Source organism: Megascapheus bottae, chromosome 16 (genome assembly GCF_031878675.1).
Source record: "Megascapheus bottae isolate mThoBot1 chromosome 16, mThoBot2.hap1, whole genome shotgun sequence".
Lineage (NCBI taxonomy): Eukaryota > Metazoa > Chordata > Mammalia > Rodentia > Geomyidae > Megascapheus > Megascapheus bottae.
In genome coordinates, this window is record NC_143524.1 from 54,243,397 (window position 1) to 54,266,034 (window position 22,638).

The 22,638-nt window shown below is 40.8% G+C and overlaps 1 protein-coding gene across 1 annotated transcript in view; it reads left to right on the top strand.

The window, feature by feature from the left end:
• The first annotated feature begins 248 nt into the window (after window positions 1-248).
• Ccdc81 (coiled-coil domain containing 81) overlaps window positions 249-22,638 on the top strand; it is a 41,197-nt gene continuing 18,807 nt past the window's right edge. The window contains exons 1-10 of the mRNA XM_090348583.1: window positions 249-953; window positions 5,463-5,524; window positions 7,992-8,145; window positions 9,168-9,424; window positions 12,491-12,570; window positions 12,909-13,024; window positions 13,842-13,962; window positions 19,682-19,754; window positions 21,148-21,294; window positions 22,308-22,412. Coding sequence (XP_090204709.1) covers window positions 425-953; window positions 5,463-5,524; window positions 7,992-8,145; window positions 9,168-9,424; window positions 12,491-12,570; window positions 12,909-13,024; window positions 13,842-13,962; window positions 19,682-19,754; window positions 21,148-21,294; window positions 22,308-22,412 — 1,644 coding nt within the window. The 5' untranslated portion in view covers window positions 249-424. The remainder of the gene's footprint in view (window positions 954-5,462; window positions 5,525-7,991; window positions 8,146-9,167; window positions 9,425-12,490; window positions 12,571-12,908; window positions 13,025-13,841; window positions 13,963-19,681; window positions 19,755-21,147; window positions 21,295-22,307; window positions 22,413-22,638) is intronic.

The window sequence follows — 22,638 nt, forward strand, 5'->3', positions numbered from 1 at the left end:
CAGACAGAAAACCTCGGTGAGACCCTTACTCCAATTAACCCCTCCAACACCAGAAGTGGCGCTGCAACTTAACGTGGTAGAGTACTAACTAACCTTGAACAAAAGAGCCCAGGGCGAGAGACCAAGCCCTGGATTCAGGCCCCAGAACTGCCTCCCCCCCCAAAAAAAAATGGTAAGAGAATGTTTGAAGTGACATTGTTCCTAGCATTCATAAGTGGCAACAACTCAAACGCCCTTTAACGGTGGGATAGAATAATAAACGGTGACCGCCTCACACAAAGAAAGCCTACGCACCACTGAAAATGAACAGGTTGCTGCCACAGAAACCATGGGGGCCTCGCACAAGGAAATGTGAGAAAGCACACAGAAGGCGAGTGTGACCAGAAAAGATCTCAGGGGGAGAAAACCCAACATCCCACATGCTATGAAGAGAAGAGCCCAGGAACCGCCCCCGACAGTGACCTCCAGCTTGACCTCAGCGCTGGACGGACATCCCCTCATCGGATGCACTCGGGGTCCTGTCCAGATGAGCACCCTCACCCCGGGAGGAGGGAGACCAACCCGGGCCCCTCCCCTACGGCCAGCTAAGAGGAGCCCCGCCCTAGCTGGAGGGGCACCGAATCACCGAATCACGGGCCGGAGCCCAGAGGCCGCGGTACCAAGCCAGGCTTTGTGCGTCCTAGCAACGCCCCTTCCCCCACCCCGCCCCGGCAACGCCAGGGCCCCGACCCGCCCCCCGCTGGGCTTCCCTCCAGCCGTCCCCGCAGCCCCAGGGCCCCCGACGGCTCCGCATCTTCAGTTCAAACTCCACAGAAGGAAAGAAGGAAAGACCCCGGCCCCTCGAGGCGCAGCGCACACGGGGGGACCCCCAGAGATGCTGGACAGTCTGGTCCCCGCAGTGCAGGAGCTGGGCAGGCAGGTGCTGCCCACGCTGCCCTTGCTGAGCCAGGAGGGTAAGTGACCTGCGATGGGGCCGTGAGGCCAAAGACTTGTGTGCAGGCCTGGGCCAGGCCTGGGGTGCCTCGTTGCCATGGCAACCAGGTAGTGGCCACTGGATGCTTGGGGGTCTAATCAGGGGCAAGGAGACAATGCAGTGTGTGTGTGTGTGTGTGTGTGTGTGTGTGTGTGTGTGTGTGTGTGTGTGTGTATGTGTGTGTGTCTACTGGGGCCTCAACCTCTGGCTTAGTTTTTGTCACTCTACCCCTTGAGCTACACCTCCACTTCTGGCTTTTTTTCCCCCTTCCCATGGACTTTCTACCCATCTTTGACCAGCTCTTCTGACATCGCAGCCTCCTGAGCAGCTAGGATTGCAGAAGCCAGCCTCAGTGCGCGGCTTCACATAGGCTATCCAGTCTTGGACTGGGAATCTCCAAAACTGTGTTCTAAATAAACGACTTCTTTTTATAAATTTGCTGCTTCCGATTATTTCATTGTAGTGACATAAAGCTGATTTAATATACTAGTGCTCTGAGGAAGGTTTTTAATTGTTTTTTTCCCTTCCTTTTTTTCTTCCTTCCTTCCTTCCTCTTTCTTCCTTTCTTTCTTCCTTCCTTCTTTTCTTCCTTCCTTCTTTTCTTCCTCTCTCTCTCTCTCTCTCTCTCTCTCTCTCTCTCTCTCTCTCTCTCTCTCTCTCTCTCTCTCTCTCTCCTTTCCTTCTTTTCTTTCTTTCTTTCTTTTTTTTGTCATTCCTGGGCCTTGAACTCAGGGTCTGGGCACTGTCCCTGAACTTCTTTTGCTCAAGGCTACTTCAACCACCAGCCCTACTTCGGATTTTTTTCTATTTATGTGGTACTGAGGAACTGAACCCAGGGCTTCATACATGTTAGGCAAGCATTCTACAACTAAGTTGCATTCCCAGCCTTCTTTTTATTTTATATTTTATTTTTTGCCAGTCCTGGGGCTTAAACTCAGGGCCTCAGCACTGCTTTGAGGGTTTCTCAAGGCTAGAACTCTACTGCTTGAGCCACAGTACCACTTCTGGCTTTTTCTATGTGTGTGGTACCAAGGAATGGAACCCAGGTCTTCATGAATGCTAGGCAAACACTCTACCACTAGGCCAAACTCCTGGCCCCTCTTCTTTTATTTTTTAATCAAGCATTGGAGAGGATTTGTTGAATGGTATTTCTGTAGCTGTTGATATGGTCTTATGATTTTTCTTTTTTAGACTGTTGATGCGATTGATGACATAAACTGAGTTCTGAATGTTGAATCCATTGTAAATGTGATTATTGATTTTAGATCTTTCTTTTTTCTAATTTTATGCATCCATTGCTATGTTTCACTTCAAATATTACTTTTGCTGCAGACAATACACTTTTATATGAGTATACTTTCATTTTCACTAATTCAGCATATTTTACATTTCTATCAAGATCACTTCTTTGGCCCATGTGTGCATTCTCCATTGTGAAATAGCAAATTTCAGTTTAGATAATTAAGCTGCTTTTCCTAATTTTTGTCTATTGTATTTGATTGAGTAAAACAGTACAGAGACTTGAATAGACCATCTAAATGAAGGAAGACTAGTCTCAAATTTCCAATTAAACTCAGACAAGTCCTTTCATCAGGATTTGGTTGCAAACTCTAGAGTTTCTCCTGGCCCTAAATAAGTCATTTCCTCTTTGGTGTAGATGGCTTTCCTGAAATGCGAGCTGTGTGGCTTGTCTCAACAAAAGACATTTAGTAAGAAACTTTTAACAGTTTTGACTTAGTAACCTTGAACATTCTCCTCACACATGAGGATTCTGAGACTTTCAAGCAGTAAATCAATGACCTTAGTGTCAGACACTGGTGACTCATTCCTGTAATCCTTGCTTCTCAGGAAGCTGAGATCTGAAGATCGTGGTTCAAAGACAGCCTGGATAGGAAAGTCAATGAGACTTTTACCTCCCATTAAATAGCAAAAAGCCAGAAGTAGAGGTATGTTTTTAGAGAGAGAGAGAAAGAGGGATCCTATTATATCAGAATGAAAAGATTACAATCTTCCTGCTTTATCTACGGGTTTCAACCATCAGGGAAAAAAATAATACCAATAAATGAAGCCCTCTCTAAAGTAGGGAAAGAATGGACTTTTGTTACCACCTTTATCTTCCGAAGTGGCAAGCTGGTGAGAAGTAAACGTGTTTATTTGGACAGTATTGAGGTTTGAACTTAGGGCCTTGAACTGACTAGGCAGGTACTCTACCACTTGAGCCATATTCCCCTCCCTTGTTTGCTCTAGTTATTTTTTCCCTCAGTGGATCTCGTATTTTACCCCCTCGGATTTGCCATCCTCCTACCTTTCACATAGTCGGGATTGCAGGTTCATGCTGACATACTCAGCTTGCTGGTTGAGATAAAATCTCACTAATGTTTTTGTTTTTGTTTTGAGTGGGCTGGCCTGAGTACCTGGGTTTTCAGTGAATGTCTTCCTTCCTTCCTTCCTTCCTTCCTTCCTTCCTTCCTTCCTTCCTTCCTTCCTGCCTTCCTTCCTTCCTTCTTTTCTTCCTTTGAGCCTAGACGCTGTCCCTGAGCTCTTCAGCTCAAGGGCAGGGCTCTACAACTTTGAGCTACAAAGCCACTTCCCAGTTTCTGATGGTTAATTGGAGATAAGAATCTCATGGACTTTTCTTTCCATGCCCAGGCTGGCTTTGAACCTTGATCATCAGATTTCAGCCTCCTGAGTAGTTAGGATTACAGGTGTGGTCACCAGTGCCAGCTAAATGTGGTCTTTCTTGACCTTTTATTTTGAGAATGAAAAGGACACTCGAACTCTTGCAGAGTTTCTAAATAGAAAGTGTGTTTAATAAACATGATTAAATTTGGAATGAGGATATTAACATAGGCATGTTTTTGTTTATTTCTGAACATGTGCCAGATCAAGACTATATATTTCTATTCCACTTCAATGATGAGTTATTGGCAACTCAGAATAAGAAAATAAACATAGAACGACTCCTTTTGACCAAGGTAGAAATGAAAAGTCTATATGAAGGGAAGTCCTTGAGTCCACACTCTTAGCCCAGGATTTAAAAAAAAAAAAAAAGGTTAATTTGGCTAGGCACAGTGGCTCACGCCTGTAATCCTAACTACTCAGGAGGCTGAGATCTGAGGATCATGATTCAAAGCCAGCACTGGCACAAAAGTCTGTGAGACTCTCATCTCCAATTAACCATCAGAAAACTGGAAGTGGTGCTATAGCTCAAGTGGTAGAGTGGTAGCCTTGAGCTGAAGAGCTCGAGGACAGCTCCCAGGCCCAGAGTTCAAGCCTCACGACTGACAAAAAAAAAGAAAAGAAGCGATTTATCTATCTTGAACATATAAAATGCTATTTATTGAAAGGAATTTCAGAAAATAGAAATATGTAGTGTTTGTGTGGCATTGTTTGTGTGTGTGATTTTATTTGTCTGCTTCTTAGGTCAAAAGGGGGAGCACAGAAAGAAGGAGGAAGAGTGAACAAAAGCAATTGTGGTATTCAGCAGACACTATGTGTAAACTGAACTATGAAACTTGTGGGCAGGGACAGAAGGAAAAACCTGAGGGAAAGTGGAGGAAGGGGAAAGCAAAAGGGTGTCACTATCTAAAAGAGAAATGTACACGTTACCTGTGTTGTGAAACTATTCCAACAATAAAGCAAGACGAATGGAGAAGTGGCACAAGTGGCAGAGTGCATACAAGCAAGCACAGACTCTGAATCCAAACCCCAGTGCCACACAAAAAGAACAATGTTTTTATTAATCACAGGACAGAGAGTAGACACTTGGTTAATTAATGAGCCAGTGGTTCACACCTATTATCCTAGCTACTTAGAAAGCTTAAGATTTTAGGATCTCTGTTCAAAGCCAGCCTGGGCAGGAAAGTCAGTGAGACTCTTATCTCCACTTAACCACTGAAAACAGCTGACAGTAGATCTGTGGGTCAGATGGTATAGTGCCAGCCTTGAGCATAAAAGCTCAGGAACAAGGCCAGGAGTTTGGTATCGTGGATGCCTAGAGTGCTTGCCTAGCACCCAGGTTCGATTCCTCAGTACCACATACATAGAAAAAGCTGTAAGTGGTGCCATGGCTCAAGTGGTAAAGCTGTAACCTTGAGAAAGCTCAAGGACAGTGTTGAGGCCCAGGAATACACACACACACACACACACACACACACACACACACACACACACACACCCCATAAAAGCCATACTGTAGTTGGTTAACTCTATGAGTAGAGTAAAAGGAAGTGAATGAATTCTCTTTAGAATGGTTCTCTTTAAAATTTGCTACTGTTGTTGATAAAACAAATCTTTGGAATGGATAAGAGTAAGCTTCAGATACCCAGAAAATGAACTTTCAAAAAGGATTCTATTCTGTTAATTCTAATAACTTCATTAGGTGTTACTGTCATGTCCTATTTACATGCATGCCCTATTTGCACTTTTGCTTATTGGTGTTATCAAATAGGTGCTCTCAGAAATGATTTTAGTATTCTTTGACTTTCAGAGGTCTCCATGATCTGGGGCTATGTTTCAGAGTTTGTGGAACGGCAGCTCACCCTGAACAAGGTAGGATTCTGACTTCAGTTTTAAACACAGGGGTTCCCCAAGGGTTCTCTTGTGCAGTTCCATCACCCAGCATTGCTTTCACTCCCATGCTTTAATCCATAGTTAGGATTGATGAGTAGCCCTTTTCACTCTTCTCTTGTAGTGACATCTGGGGTAATGCTGCTTAGCCTAACTTTGTATAAATAACCCAAATGACTACTGTTCTTCCACCAAATGTTTCTCCACAGCTCTGTCTTGCCATATTGCCTCGGATGTATTTTTGATGAAAATCTGTGAAAACAATGAGAAATTAACTTCAATTAGCTAAAAATTTGATATTTTGCCTATTGGGAAAAGACCTTGTCAAGTCTTAAGAGTTGGATGCCATAGATATAGGCAAAGATTTTGGAAGGGGGTGTTGGAAGTTTGTGGACTTTTTATTTTCTGCTCAGATTTCCCTCAGGGAGAGCACTTGGTTTGAACGAACCCTTTTGACTTCTCTTGTTTGGCTTGAGTATTTGAATTACTGATTTTCACCACAAATTAGGAGAGTTAAAATGAAGTCGTTTTTATTTTATTGTCAGGATAACATATAGAGGGGTTACAGTTATATTCATCAGGTAATGGGTACATTACTTCTCGAACCTTGATACCCCTTCTCATGTTTTTGTACCCTTTTCCATCCTCCAACCCCCTTCCAATAATTTTTTTTTATTTTTGACGGACCTGGGGCTTGAACTCAGGGCCTGAGTACTGTTTTTGGACTTTCTCAAGGCTAGCACTCTACCACTTGAGCCTTAGCACCACTTCCAGCTTTTCCATGTAAGTGGTTCCGAGGAATTGAACCCAGATCTTCGTGCATGCTAGGCAAGCACTCTATCACCAGGTCAAATTCCTGGCCCTAAATTAACTTTCGATTTTCTTTTTTCACTACCATTTTCTTGCAACGAAGACAGAAGCAAAACCAGCATCCCTACCATCAGAGCTGCAGCATGTGACACCTGCCCAGACCTGGACAATGGTCTCGTGTCCATTTCAATGAGATACATTCTTTGCCACCTTCCTCTATGCCTGGCCACCTTATCTCTCTTTCCTTGCATTCTTCCTTGGCTCTTGGCGACAATCTGAGTTTGTCACCGTTAATGTACGATGATGCTATGTATGGCATCATACGTCATAACAGAAACCCACTTGGAGAGAAAACAGCATTCTTTTCTACCCATTAGCTAAGTTCACCACTTTGTGGAACAAGGTAAACAACACACTGTGGGTGCTGCATTGTTGGATATGGAGAGATACAAATCTGAAAATGAGAATAAGAAAATGAAGATTCTTCATGATCCATTCATCTATTAAGGGGCATCTGGGTTGGTTTCATATCTTTGCTATGGTGAACAATGCTGCGATGAACATAGTTGTGCTGGTAGGCTTAGTATGGCGTTGTTTCTGTACATTTGGGTAAATGCCATGAGTGGAATTGCTGGGTCACAGGGGAGCTCTATGTTTAATATTTTGAGCAACCTCCATACTGCTTTCCATAGTGGTTGAACAAATTTACACTCCCACCAACAGTATAGTAGTGATCCCTCCTGGCCACATCCCCTCCAGCATCTGTTATTCGATTTCTTGAGAATGGCCATTCTAACTGGAGTGAGGTGGAATCTCAGTTATTTTAATTTGCATTTCCTCTTCTGGCCAGAGATGTGGAGAATTTCTATATGGGTCTATTGGCCCTTTTTCTTTCCTCTTCAGAGAAGTCTCTATGTTTTTAGCCTATCTTTTAATGGGATGGCTGTTTCTTTGAGGGGTTGTTTTTGGAAGACTTAATCTCTTGAGCAGTAGGTATATTTTAGATATAAGACCCTTATCTGTTGTATGACAAGTGAAGATCTTTTCTCACTCTGTGGGCTTCTTTCTTCATGTCGCTAGCTAAGAAAATGAAGATTCTTAGGCTCCTTTCCATAGCAACTGATTAAGATTGAAATATACACTTCAAGAGAAACGTAATTTTAGATACAGATGTTAAGAAGCTATAGTATTCATGCAATTTCCACAGTTCTCATAGCCTTGTAACTGTAGGGTCTGATGTCTGCAAAACACCATGGGTTCATCTCTTACATGTTTTTAACTAAATCTAAAATATACAACCATATATTTTTATAGTCGAAAAGGGCTTTAGAGGTCATTTTAAGGCTTGAGCTTAAATTCTGTTCACTTTTTTTTTTCCAGTTCTGGGGCTTGAACTTAGGGCCTGAGCACTGTCCTTGGGTTTTCTCAGGGCTAGCACATTACCACGTGAGCCACAATACCATTTCCAGCCTTTTCTGTGTATGTGGTACTGAGGAATCGAACCCTGGGCTTTGTGTATGCTAGGTGAGCCCTCTACCACTAGGCCACATTCCCAGCCCTCATTTTGGATAGCAGATGATTGTTTTTTTTCTCCATCCTTTCGTTGAATTGTGTTTGTTTCTTTTTATTCTCCTGCTAGGGGGTTCAGATTTTTGGACTTGGAACTTTCTCTTTCTCCCGACAAAAGCTTGAGATGGGAAATAAGTCCACTGTACTCCAGAGGCCTGTGTTTATCATGGCAGAGAAGTTAGTACAGTTGCATGGACTCAAGCAGAACAAAATGCGTACACCTGGTAAGTCATCTTGCTGTTGGAGGTTTTCCCAGATCACTGGCCTAGGAAGCCAGAAGTGGAGCTATGGCTTAAGTGATGGAGTGCCAATACCGAGTGAAAGATATAAGAGATAGTAACCAGGTCTTGAATTCAAGCTGCTGTAATAGCACACACCTCCACTTGAATCCTTTTGCTGGTTAATTGACTTCAAACCACAGTCTTCAGATCTCAGCCTCCTGAGTAGCTAGGATAAAAAGCATGAGTCACTGGTGATGGCTGACTTTATGATCTTGATCCTCTCTGCTACTTTTTTCTGACTTGTGGACTTTGTATAGCCCCTGTATTAGTTCTAGCCATACTGACCTTGTGTTTTCTCCATTCTAGATATAATCTTGTCCCTTTGCAATGTCCTTTATGGGCTTATTAAAGAAGAAGAGCTTTCTGCAAGCCATTCATATTATCCCCTTATGTAATGACTGTTGTAAACCACTTAATATTATTTATAATGATAAATGTTTATGATTATTGTAATTTGATAAAGTGGTCTAAAATGATATGACATACAAATATTGCAAAAAGCCTTTTCTAAAAAGTAAGGGGATAGAAATTTTCAGATAATCTCTGGTGAGTACATACAATTAGTTATTGTTGTTTAAAGTTAATGTACTGGGTTGTGCAGAAAGGCACTAGTGGCTTAGGCTTGTAATTCTAGCTTCTCAGGAGATCTGAGATCTGAGAATTGCATTTCAAAGCTAGCACCTGCATGTGTGCACATGAATACACACACACACACATACACACACACACAGTGATCATTTTTATTTTGAGCATAAGCCATTATGGTACTTTTAGGGAAAATTATACTGCTTAGTATGTGTTAATACCCTTAGTATGTGTCTGTAGTAATTGCATTCCATTAAGGACACCTAAAGGCTTCCCATGGCCAGTTTTGGAGTAATGAGAATTAGTTGGAAGCACACAATAGGTCCTTGTTGGAATCGCCATTTCTTCTTCCCCACTTCAGCTGCCCATTTCTTCTCTAGGTGACATCCCAGTGGTGCCACTTAATTTTGTCATGATCTCTCTGGAGAGTCCGTTCACCAGGGACACAGTGGAAGGATGTGTTAAAGAGACCCTGCTTTTCCTCTCACGATCCATTTCCACTAAGCAGAATGTGGAGTTTACCTTCAAGGGAATTGGGGTGCTCACTATCAAAGACAGCAAAGTGAAGATGAAATTTTACAAGGACTTCCTGTGTTTGATGGATGGGAGTGGAACTTTGACGAAAGCCCTAAGAAATGTAAGTTAAGATTTTGTTTTTCTTGTCCAAATTGCCATCACAATTATGGCACTGAATCATATAAGCTGTCGTTTGAAAAACTCAGGGGTGACATTAATGCATTATGCTCATAAAACGACAACTACTTCAAGAAAACTGCACAACTACTTAAAGATAAGTTTTATAAAATAAAAACACAAGCAACCTAGGTACAGATGGATCCCAACAGTTATCCTCGTACTCAGGAGGTTGATATCTTAGGATGGAGCTTTGAAGACAGCCCTGTGTTAAGGCCCAGGGATACCATGCATTCGTTGCAGTCCTCAATTAGATGTCCAAAGTGCTCTGAGTTCAAGTCCCAGTGAGAAAAAGAAGGAAAGAGAGAGGGAAAGAAAGGAAAAGAAAAACTCAGGTTGACATATTTAACTGATATTTTCCTCAAATGTATGGAGATGTCTGTTACATATGAAAAGATGAAAAGAGTATCAATCAAAGAATGTAAAAGGTGATAGAAACTTGGACTTTTTGGTATTGGGATTTGAACTCAGGGCCTTAGCGTTTTTTTTTTCCTTTTTCTCTTTCTATCTTTTTTTTTTTTTTGCTCAAGAATGGTGCTCTACCATCTGAGTTACACTTTCCCTTTTGGAATTTTGGCAATTATTGGAGATAAAGGTCTTACAGACTTTCCTGCTTGGACTGTTTACCTAAATGCAAATGTTTAAAAAATTGCTAATTTGTTCACGTCACAGTATTTGTTGCTGTATTTTAAAGTGTAATAAAAGCTATATGAATATGTGATGAACATAAGAAGAAATATACCTGAAGATCTTTGACCATATTCATCTTCCTTTTTTTCTTTTAATAAAATTTCAATACTTTATCCACTTACCAAAACTCATCAAATAACTTCCAGGATGTAATCTTCTTTATTCTTCAGGGATTATTCATTCACAGAATGGGCCATCACTTTATATCATAAACCCTAGGGCTCTCTTGCATTTCTTATGGACTTTAATTAAATGTCCTCACTTCTCTTCTCAGTGACACATGCCTCACAGGTCCTCTTGGCAGGTATAGCTGTGCTTTAGGGGCTTCTTCTCTGATGATTCAAATGGAATAGAACCCCTAGAGCTGGGAAGATTTTACTGTGTTTTCTAGACTGGTCTTAAATTCATGGGCTTAAGTGATCTCCTACCTTAGACTCTTGAATAGCTGAGACTACAGGTATGTGTCATCATACCTGACAAAAATGTAACTTTTAAGACATGTTTTTCAAAACAGCTAGTCCTGGGAAGATAATCTATTAAAAAAAAGTGTTTGGAGGCCAAAGCAGATTGAGAACCACCTATTGTATCTATCAATCATCACAAGCAGAGGCTCAGAGCGGTCGGTAAGGAGCTGAGAGGTCTGGCAATAGGATATTAATGATATTAATATATTATTCACTCTATAAATACCATGTGATGCGAGTGACAATTGTATTTTTAAATGCCCTGTGACTTAAACTTGAGTACTGCCTTGTCAAATTATACTCTTGGCAACTTGTTATTTTTTTTTTCTTTTTTGCCAGTCCTGGGGCTTGAACTCAGGCCCTGGGCACTATGCCTGAGGATTTTTGCTCAAGGCTAGTGCTCTGCCACTTGAGCAATAGTTCCAATATTTTGGCCTTTTGGGAATTAGATAAATGTCTCACAGAATTTCCTGCTTGTGCTGGCTTTGAATTGCAATCTAGATCTCTGCCTCATGAGTAACTAGGATTACAAGCATGAGCCATCAGCACTTGACTTTACTTTCCAATTTTTAAATATATTTTTTTATTGTAATTAATAGAAGGGTTACATTATATTTGCCAGATAGAAGGTGCATTACTTAACAAACATTGGTACCCCTTCTCATGTTTTTGTCCCCATCCAACTTTTTAAGGCTCTTTTGAAGATTCCCTTTGAAGTCTTTTGTAGGTTATAGCATTTATCTGTTTGTATATAGATATTGCTCTATATGAATAATTCATGAGTGGTTGTCATATAATGTATTAATTACTTTGTACTTCTTTTCTTGGAATACTTTATTAAAGTCCTACAAATTAGATTCCATTTTTATTATTATTTTATTATTTTTACAGTTCTGGGGCTTGAACTCAGGTCCTGAGCACTGTCCTTGGGCATTCCTCAAGGCTAGAGCTTTACCACTTGAGCACCACTTCCGACATTTTGTGTATGTGGTACCGAGGAATCGAACCTGGGTCTTCGTGCTGCTAGGCAAGCACTCTACCACTAGGCTAAATTTCCGGCCCAGGTTCCATTTTTAACCCCACATCTAGTGCTAGATCTCACAGCAATTATCAGTGTAAGCGTTTGAACCCAAGCTCAGCTGATTTCATAGCCTTTCTCTGACTATAGAATCATTGGGTCACAAGTGGAATTAACTGGGTGCTGGTGGTTCACACCTGTAATCCTAGATACTCAGGAGCCTGAGATCTGAGGATCACAGTTCAAAGCCAGCCCAGGGCACTAAAGTCCATGAGATTCTTATCTCCAATTAATTACCAGAAAACCGGAAGTGACTCTGTGGCTCAAGGAGTAGAGCACTAGCCTTGAGCTGAAGAGCTCAGGGACAGCATCCAGGCCCAGAGTTCAAGTTCCACAACCAACTAAAAAAAAAAAAAAGTGGAATTTGCAGTCTGGGAGTGTGGCTTAATGGTAGAGTGCCTGCCTAACATGCATGAGGCCCTGCATTCAATTCCTCAGTCTCATATAAAACAATGTCATGACATAAATCACAATTTTTTAAAAAGTGGAATTAGCCAGCTTGTTCACATCCTAGTTGTTTCCACAAACGCCCTCTTCTTCCAAAGATATCTAAGTGAAGCTTCAACTCTCAAGGCAATTTCCAAAGAGGAGATAATTCCAGGACAGAAAAAGTGCAATTACTAGAGTGATAATCCCTCCATGGAGTTTAAGCGCTGGACTTCACTCAACAAAACAACCTCAGAAGATCTCTTGGTGGCCTTTTTGGAGGTAGCCTGCTCAGGGTCTGTTTGTCTGGGAGCATCAGATCCCAGGTATAACCTTTCCTTCTGCCTTCCAGAGGCCTGGCACTATGGACTCGGTGCTGTCTAGCAGAGAGGCCCTTATGAGAAGGCCCTGCAGTGTGCTTTCATTTCCAAGGTGAGAGCTTTTTCTCTGAGGGCTGCTGGGTACAGCTCTTCCTGCTCAGTGGGCAGTGTTCCTCAATCCTTAATACCTCTCCTTTTCCCTTCCCTCTTCCCTTCTCCCCGCTTCCCCTTTGTTCGTCCCACAAAGTAATGCTTCTTTCCGGGTCTATGCTGGGACAAGCTCTTAAGTTGACTCTCCGACTTAGCTACAAAGAGAGTGGGTCCACGATATGGCCACCAAGTCAAACCAGTGGTTCCCTCAAAGCACGTGGGCTTATTTCAGAACCTTCAAGGTGCCTGATTGAGTGTGCAGATCCAATGCACTGAATAAACATCTTGACTCATTTCTAGGATTGAGCACAAAGACAAAGAGAGCAAATCACCCATGGAGACCATTGTAGAAGATGAAGAGAAAGGCCAAAGGAAGAGCGAGCTGGAAGACCAGCCAGTCCAAGACGGCATAAAAGGTAGGCCACTGGTTTCTGGGTGCAGTCTCTTATTATTCATTGCTTATGATCTCAGTCATAGTGCTTAACAGTCCTGTGTTCAAAGGAAATAAAGTTAGATTCACAAGTAATCATAGTAATAGTTTTCTCTAAAAACATCTCCTTCTGTAGCTTCCATCACTTGCCTTAACCATTTTATGAATCTTAAGTCTTATAATTCTCATGCTTTTAAAACAATCATCTTTTTGACTCCCCATTGCCGGAGTGAAAACGCAGTTAGGCATGGTGGTTCACACCTATAGCCCAAGCTATGTGGGAGGCAAAGACAGGAAGATCATAATCTGAGGCCAGTTCAAGCGAGAAGTCAGGGAGACCCTGCTTTTAACAAGCAGGGCTGGCAGTGTACTATACTCTTGTGACTTCCAACTATCTGGAAAGGTGAGGAGGGATTGTTATCAGAGGTGGATCAGGACAAAAATCTGGAGACCCTGTTTGAGAAATAATGGAAGCAAAAAGGGAGGGGAAGCACCCCAAAGTTGTAGAGCCCCCATTTAACACGCACAAGGTCTTGAATTGAAGCTCTTGTCCTTCCTACTTAAACCAGGAGTCAATATTCAGATAGCAAAAGGGTCCATTCAGGCAACAAACACAAGAATTAAGCTCTAGGGCAAGCATGCTGTGTCTTCTTGGACAAAGGGCCATTGTTGAAAGGTAAAATTTCATCTTCTGTTGGTAGTTACCTTGGTACAAAGTGCAAGCATTGATCCGGGTTATGTACAAGCTATTTAGTGGTTTAAAAGTTGCAGGCAAAGTCACTTCTGTTTGTTTCTCATTCTAGAGATCTTTGCAACCAGGAACCTTCCAGACAAACAAGCGGTCTCCCCTACCAAAGTGACAAGCGTCACCTCACTGGACAAGTTGGAACAAAGTGGGAGTAGTGGAAATGTGGCCCCAGAAAAGTAATGAGCTGTTGTTCTTTTGCATGTATTTATTGAATGCAGGGAATTGCAGCAATTGTTTATTCCTTTATCTATTTGTACCCAATAATCAAAGCAATACCTTCAGCATGGTTTTCTTTTTTCTTTTTTCTTTTGGGATAATCTCACTTGTGTGAAAGATGATTGAGAATAAATGATATGAATCCTTGGGAATTCAGTTCAGTCCAATAAATGCTGAGCACCACTGTTTACCAAGTATAATTCTTGGCACTGAAATAAAGAGCAAAAGGCATGCAACCTGCTTTCATAAAGCTTACAGTCTTGTAGGGAGATTGGTACTAAAGATTTAATGCCTCCGAAGTCTGGCGGCCAGTGACTCATGTATAATCCTAAATGTATGAGGCTGAAGTTTGAGGATTGGAGTTTGAAGTTAGTTTAAGCATAAAAAAAATCCATTAGACTCTTATCTCCAATTAACCACCAAAAAAACAGAAGTTGAGATGTGGCTCAAGAGGGAGAGCACCACATTTGATTCAAAAAAGCCGAGGAAGAGTGGGAGGCCTTAAATTTAAGTTCCTGTACTGGCTCTCACATACAAATAATACCTTGAGTGGACAAAGCATAAGTCAGAGTCTAGCAAAAGTATGAGTTATTAATTGCTGGGAGTTATGACAAAGGATTTCCTATGGAAGTTAACAAAAATATATTATTTACTAATTTAAAAAAATACATGTGTATCACAAATAACTTTTAAGAAAAGCAGATAAGCATATGTTACAAAACATAGCCTCATTATATGAAGGGAAACTTCCTGCTAACATATAATATTTATCTTTTATTTCAGTGCACATATATATATATACTTTCACTTGAAACATATATACATTTGAAATAAAATTGAAAGCACATTATATGAAACTTGATTATACCTAACAGATATTTAGAGCCTAATAGCTTTTAATTTCTTCAGATATTGGTAAAGATTGCTATTTGAGCAATCTTTTGTTGGATGTTTAGATGGTACCTAGATTTTTCTTTACATTATAAATAACGTAAGACAAATGCAATTTGTCAAATGAACATATCCTATACTAGAAACCTGGGCTAGAGCCTAGATGCTCCCATTATTTTTTTCTTTTTGGTTGGTTGTGGGGCTTGAACTCTGGGCCTGGGCATTGTCCCTGAGCTCTTTACCACAAGGCAAGCGCTCTACCACTTGAGCTACAGCACCACTTCCAGCTTTCTGGTGGCTAATTGGAGATAAAAGTCTTACAATTTTCCTGCCCGTGCTGGATTTGAAGCATGATCCTCAGATCTCAGCCTCCCGAGTAGCTAGGATTACAGGCCTGAGCCACAGCACCCGGCATAGATGCTTTCGTCTTGGCCTCACACATAGCTTGGGATCCAGTCTACTAAGCCCAGTTGTGGGTGGGGGAATTCATGAACTTTCTGCTCAGGCTGGCCTCAAATTGCAATCCTCCATTCTCAACCTTCCTAAGTATCTGGGATTATAGGTGTGAGTCACTGACGCCTAGCTCAAAATTTCAAATTAACTCATTTTCAAATGACTGAATACTAGCATTAGATTGACCATTTAATATTTATTCTCTTTCTTTCTCTCTTTCTCTCTTTCTTTCTTTCTTTCTTTCTTTCTTTCTTTCTTTCTTTCTTTCTTTGTGTGTGGTGTGTGTGTGTGTGTGTGTGTGTGTGTGTGTGTGTGTGTGTGTGTGTGTTGCAGCTGGAAATTGAACTCAGGCCTGGGCACTGTCCCTTAGCTTTTGTACTCAAGCCTGGCACTCTACTACTTGAGCCATAGCTTCTGGTCTGGCTCCCCTGCCCCCACCCTGTCAGTTGTGGGGCTTGAACTGTAGGCCTCGGTGCTGTCTCTGAGCTCTTCAACTCAGGGCTAGTGCTCTACCACTTGAGCCACAGCACCACTTCTGGTTTTCTGGTGGTTAATTGGAGATAAGAATCTCACAGACTTTTCTGCCCAGGCTTAGCTTTGAACTATGATCCTCAGATCTCAGCATCTGGAGTAGCTAGGATTACAGTTGTGAACTGGTGCCTAAGAGCAGTTTTTATTTCTTAATTAAAAAATTATTGTTTACATGTATAAAATATTAGCTTAATTTTAATTTAATTTACATATAAAATACCTTAGTTGCACAGAAGGGTGGTTTTGCTTTAAGAATTCACATTTGAAACTCTGCAATAGAGCAACTTGTTAAGTTAAAAAACCATTAAAATATTTTTATTATCTTTAAGTAGTTGTACCAAGGAGTTGCCATTCAACAAAAAGCAGTTTACCAATACAGTACATCTTGATCAATGTCACTCCTTTCAACATTCTCACCCACCCCTCCAAGCCCACCCCCACTCTCACATTTCTTAATTTTATAGGATATGTATTGGATTCTTTTTGCCTTTTAACAAGGCAGTTTAACGTATACATGCATCTGCAAGACCTTCATCCACCTTGGATCCACCCCTTCTCGTAGTTTTCTTAATTTTGTGGTATATTCAATACATTCTTGACATATTCTTCACCTCACCTCCCAATTCCTTTAGTGTGGATGTTTTTCTTCTGTTCTGTGATTGTCTTGACAGTCAGGCTGTCAGGCTACAAATCCTGAACAAATATTGATATGAATATTCACAGCCTGGCTCTGAGTCACCTGAGCAATGCTGGCAGCTATCTACACCTGGTGGGGGCCCAGTTTTTAGTTTTCTAACAGGGTGTGGAGCCTGCGTGAAGTCAGGGGACAGAGACAGTATTGGAGCAGATTTACCCTCAGCATGAGGAAGGATCCAAAAGGCAGGCGGTTTGTTCACATACACTCCTTGGAATGGAGAGGAAGCAAGAGCCCTTGCATCTTGCATGCAAATTATGCCTCAACACAAATCAAGACTGCAAGGCTGGGAATGTAGCTTAGTGGTAGAGAGCTTAGCTACCATGCATGAAGCCCTGATTTCTATTCCTCAGTACCACATACACAAAAAAGGCCGAGGTAGCACTGTGGCTCGAGTGGTAGAAGGCTAGTCTTGAGCTGAAGAGTTCAGAGACTGCCCAGGCCCTGAGTCCAAGCCTCAGAATGGATAATAATAATAATAATAATATTAATAATAATAATAATAAAAAATCAAGACTGCAGCCACTTCTTATCATCCTCCTGCTACCACCATGGTTTTTCTCTGGAGCTTTTGGGACAGTCTCAATGGTTCTTCCACTCCTACTGTTGTTCCTATTCAGTTGATTCCCTCAACAGTGCGGCCAAAGCCATCCTGTAATCTTTTTTTTTTTTTTAAACCTTTATTTTACTTTTATTTTTTTTGCCAGTCCTGGGCTTGAGCTCAGGGCCTGAGCACTGTTCTTGGACTTTCTCAAGGCCAGAGCTCTACCACTTGAGCCTCAGCACCACTTCTGGCTTTTTTTTTCTATGTATGTGGTACCAAGGAATCGAATCCGGGTCTTCATGCATGCTAGGCAAGCACTTTAACCACTAGGCCAAACTCCCAGCCCCCATCCTGTAATCTTACTCTCATCTCAAGCCCTGTGCCATTTCTCATTGTCACTCAGGATTAAGGTTGGGCATGGTCATTCCTCCTCTGACTGCTACACTGAACACAGGCATATTCCTACCCTAGGGTTTGTACTCATTTGGTTAGCTGGAAAGTTTGTTATTATTATTACTTATATTATATATTATATAATATATAATTATAATACATTATACATTATATTATATATTACATTATACATAATAATATATTATAGATGTATAAAACATATTACAATTTATTATATGACATATATCATATAACATATTTTTATATATCATATATTATATTATGCAATGTATAATATAAATATATACTGTGTCTAATATATAATATATAACATATATTATATATACACGTATATAATATATGGTATGCACATAATATATACCTACTGTTGATATTATATAATATTTAATATTAATATGATATAAATATTATATACTATTTAATATAGTACATATTAAATATAATCAATGCATAATATATACTTATAATGCATGTATATTATAGGCATATAATACATATATATAATATATTACATATGTCTGATATATATCTGTCTAATATATAATAAATATATGTAATGGACATATATATTATTACATTATTACTATTTGTTCTAGTACTGGGGCTTGAACTCAGGGCCTTGTGCCACTTGGTTTTTCAAGCATGTGTCACTCTATCACTTGAGCCACACCCCCAGTTTCTGGAAAGTTTTTTCTATTGGCTCTATTATTGCTCTCTCATTGCTTCTAGGTATCTCGTGAAATGTCACCTTCTTAGTGAATGTTTTCTGGTCATTCACTTTAGGATTTATTAGACTTACTATTCCATTTCTGCAGTATTGCATGATTTTTATCATCATTGGATACGTTACAACATTCAATTTTTAGCTGGGCGCCTGGTGGCTCACTCAGAAGCTACTCTGAGAATAGACGTCCAAAGCCAGCCCAGGCACTGAAGTCCATGAGACTCTTATCTCCAATTAACCACCAGAAAACTGGAAGTGGTGATGTGACTCAAGTGGTAGAGCACCAGCCTTGCACTGAAGAGCTCAGGGACAGGGCCCAAGCCCAGAGTTCAAGTCCCATGACAAAAACAAAAACAAAACAAAACAAATTCAATTATTTATCTTGTGTTTGGCTTAGTTTTTTGTTGTACCTAAGTGAGGCTTGACCTGAAGGCCTGGGCAATGTCCCTGAGCCTCTGTGCTTAAGATTAGTGCTCTACCACTTGAGCCACACCTCCACTTCTGATGCTGAGCTGGCTTCAAACTGCAGTTCTCAGATCTCAGCCTTCTGAGTAGCTAGGATTACAGGCATGAGCCACTGGTGCCCAATTCTGACTTTCTTACCCTCATTAGGATGTCAATTCTATGATAGAATGTGTCTATGAGTGTGTGTGTGTGTGTGTGCGTGATCATGGGCCCTCTGGGCCCATGAACTCTGGGCCTGGGCATTGTCCCTGAACTCTTCAGCTCAAGGCTACCACCCTACCCCTTGAGCCTCAGCTCCACCTCCCGTTTTCTAGTGATTAATTGGAAATTAGAGTCTCATGATCTTTTTGTGCCAGGCTGGCTTTGAAATGTGATACTTGGAGGGCCAGGAGTTTGGCCTAGTGGTAGCGTGCTTGCCTAGCATGCAGGAAGACCCGGGTTCGATTCCTCTGTACCACATACATAGAAAAAAGCCAAAAATGGTGCTGAGGCTCAAGTGGTAGAGCTCTAGCCTTGAGAAAGTCCAAGGACAGTGCTCAGGCCCTGAGCTCAAGCCCAGGACTGGCAAAAAAAAAAAAAAAAAGAAATGTGATACTCGGATCTCAGGCTCCTGAGTAGCTAGGATTATAGGTGTGAGCCACTGTGCCCAGCTGTACATATATTTTATTTGCACTGCATTTCCTGTATCTAGAAAAATACATTCATATTTTTCTGAGTTGAATAAATTTTATCCTTAGTTCTCAAATTGGAATCTCTGAGACTCCATAGCTTAGAGAGCCTATAAAATGGGATTCAAAGTCAGGTTTTCTTTGACACAAAGTATAGCTTCTTAACCTTCAGACAACGCTTTTGAAGAAACCCACTGAGACACTGTGCTTTGGTATGCTCAGCCTATATATAACATGACTTTCTCTTCAGGCCACAGTGCACTCAACATCATGCAGTGTCTCATTGTTTTTACAGAGTGAAAAGTGACAGTCTGAAATCCAGAACACCCTCAGTGTCAGCTTGCCAAGATCATAAAAAAGCAGGACAGGTAGAGGACATTCAAACAAATCCTACTCTAAATCTTTCCCTCATTTCTTTTTCTCAAGGAGGGTTCTGGGAATTGCTCTTTCTTAGCTATAGTTTATGGTTAAAGCTCACGTGAGCTATAAAGACATGTGATAAATCTTTCTACTAGTTGAGATATACTAGTTAATAGAAATGGGGGGAAACCTAATTTCTTAGTTGCCATTTTCAATTTCAGTGTAAATTCAGTACATTGTTATTATTTCTTATTACGTTTTGATCTGTGTGATTCACTGAAAATCTCATCTTGCTATTTGTCACTAGTATACACTTTTTCCTTTTATTTTATCTTTTTTGTGTGAGTTATGGTGCTTGAACTTAGGGCCTGGGCACTGTCCCTGAGCTCTTTAGCCCCAGGGCTACCATCCTTCTCCTGGGCCTGGGCATTGTTCCTGAGATCTTCAGTTCAAGGTTACCACCCTCCTCCTTGAGCCACAGTCCCATTTCCTGTTTTCTAGTGATTAATTGGAGATAAGAGTCTTACAGACTTTAGTACCTGGGCTGCCTTTGAACTGTGATCCTCAGATCTCAGCTTTCTGAGTAGCTAGAATTACAGGCATGAGCCCAGCCCTCCAATTATTTTTCAATTAGCTTCCATTAATTAAACAAGAAGGGAGGATTTCATTGTTGTATTTCCAGGCATGTCTACAATGTATTCTAATCCATTTCATTCACTCTATTTGGATACTCCTCCTCTTCCTCTTCTTCCTCTTCCTCCTCCTCCTCCTCCTCCTTTTTCTTCTTCTTCTTCTTAGTTTTGCTGGTCCTGGGCCTTGAACTCTGGGACTGTCGTTAAGCTCCTTTTGCTCAAGGTCAGCACTCTACCACTCCACTTACAGCTCCACTTCTGGGTTAAGTGGTGATAAGAATCTCCCAGACTTTTCTGTCTGGGCTGGCTTTGAACTGTGATCCTCAGATCTCAACCTCCTGAGTTGCTAGAGTTACAGGCATGAACTACAGGTGCCTGGCTGAATATGTACTTTTATAAAATATGTTTCTTCACATACTCAATCCTTGGAGGATTTGGGGAGGGAATGGGAAGGCAAAGAAGTAAGCCAGAGGCTAATGGCTTCTTCTGTAATCCTCACTACTTAGAAGACTGATATCTGAGGATCTCACTTCGAAGCCAGCCTAGGCAGGTAAGTCAAAAAAAAAAAAAAAACTTTATCTGCAATGAACCAGCGAAAAACCAAAAGGGGAGATGAGACTCAAGTGGTAAAGTAACAGCCTTGAGCAAAAAAACAAACAGAACAACAATAACAAAAAAAATTAGGACCTGATTTTAAGCCCTAGTACCTTCACGCATGGAACAAAATACTATGTACAAAATGAATTTGTCCTCACGTTTGGGATCGCAGGAAATGTGCTATGTATGTTTGCAACGAGCACAACGGAATTTCCCTTTGTACTATGGTGAGGAAAAGAGGAGGAGAGAGATGGAAGATGAGCATCTCATCCAGCAGTACCAAATGCTGAAAGACCAAGAGGCTTTCTACCAATGCCAGGTATTGTGTCACTGTCCCCATTTATGGGACAGTAGATTTTTTAGAAAAATATTATTATCGGGGTGATGAAATTATGAAGCTGCAGACAGTAGATTTTGATGATCAGATTCCATTAATACATTCCTCTGTATGTCTGCACTGTAACATAGATAAGCAGTTATGTAACTGCGAGACTTCTCACATTAATAAACAATTTTGGGGTGAATATCTACGTAGATAAGTGTTGACCCTCATTTTTTCCCCTTCAGTTAGACTGAATCTTAAACCCAGACTTTATGGATTTATATTTCTTATCAATTGTAAGATTGATCAGATTTTTACTTTTCAAGGCTGGGTTGTGTTTCATGCTTATTATCCTAGCTAATTAGGAGACCAATTTGGAGGATTTCAGTTGAGGCTAGCCTGTGCAAAAAAAGTTAGCAAGACCCCATCTCAACGTATTTTCTAGGTATGGTGACATGTGCCTGTGGTCCCAGCTATAGGAGAGGCAATTAGCTGTGAAAGATGTTTCACCAATAGTATCTAAAGCTGGGAGTGTGGCTTGTATGGCACAGCATTTGCTTCACAAGTTCAAGATCTGGAGTTAACATGGCAGATGAGTTGAGGGAAGCTAGAAAAAAGCATGTTTCTGCCCTATTTTGTACCAAGTGATTTCTCTGGCCTTCCCCACAGAAGCCTTATCTCAAGCAAGAAAGGATGGAATGACACTTTTATGTTTGCTCTGTCCAGATTCCCATGGTTTCCAGTAGCTGAAGCTCCCACCCTTCCTTGGGTTTGTGATAAAGTCTTTCATTCCTTCTTAAGTTCTTTGTCGTAATGAATGACATCCAAAGTCCAAGAATAGGAGATATGACTAGTTGACTGTTATCAATCTATAAAGATATCAGAAAACATATTACCTCCAAATGGGTTTCCATGTTGGTGCATCTATATGACTGTCATTGAATGAAAAAAATTTTTTAAATTCCATTTCAGTAGGTGATTTAAAAATTAAACATTTTGTTTTGCAATAGATGAAAAGTCTGGCTACCAGAGAACAGAATCAGAAAAATGCAGCCTATAATCTTGGAGTTGCCGAAGCTATAAGACATCACAAGAATGAGAAACCTGAATTTTATGTAAGAGTTCCTTTAAATTTGCTCTAGCTGCTGTTGCATCTAGAAAACTTAGGATCCCCTCTTTGTGTCTCAAATCATGCCATAGTTTTTTTTCTTTAGTATTCTCATCAGGTGACATGGATTATACAAAGGGAGATTCACTGTGACAGTTTCCAATGTGTATAATATGTTCTAATCAATCACACATCCTCTATCACTCTTCTTTTCCCTTCTTCCAAAAATAGCT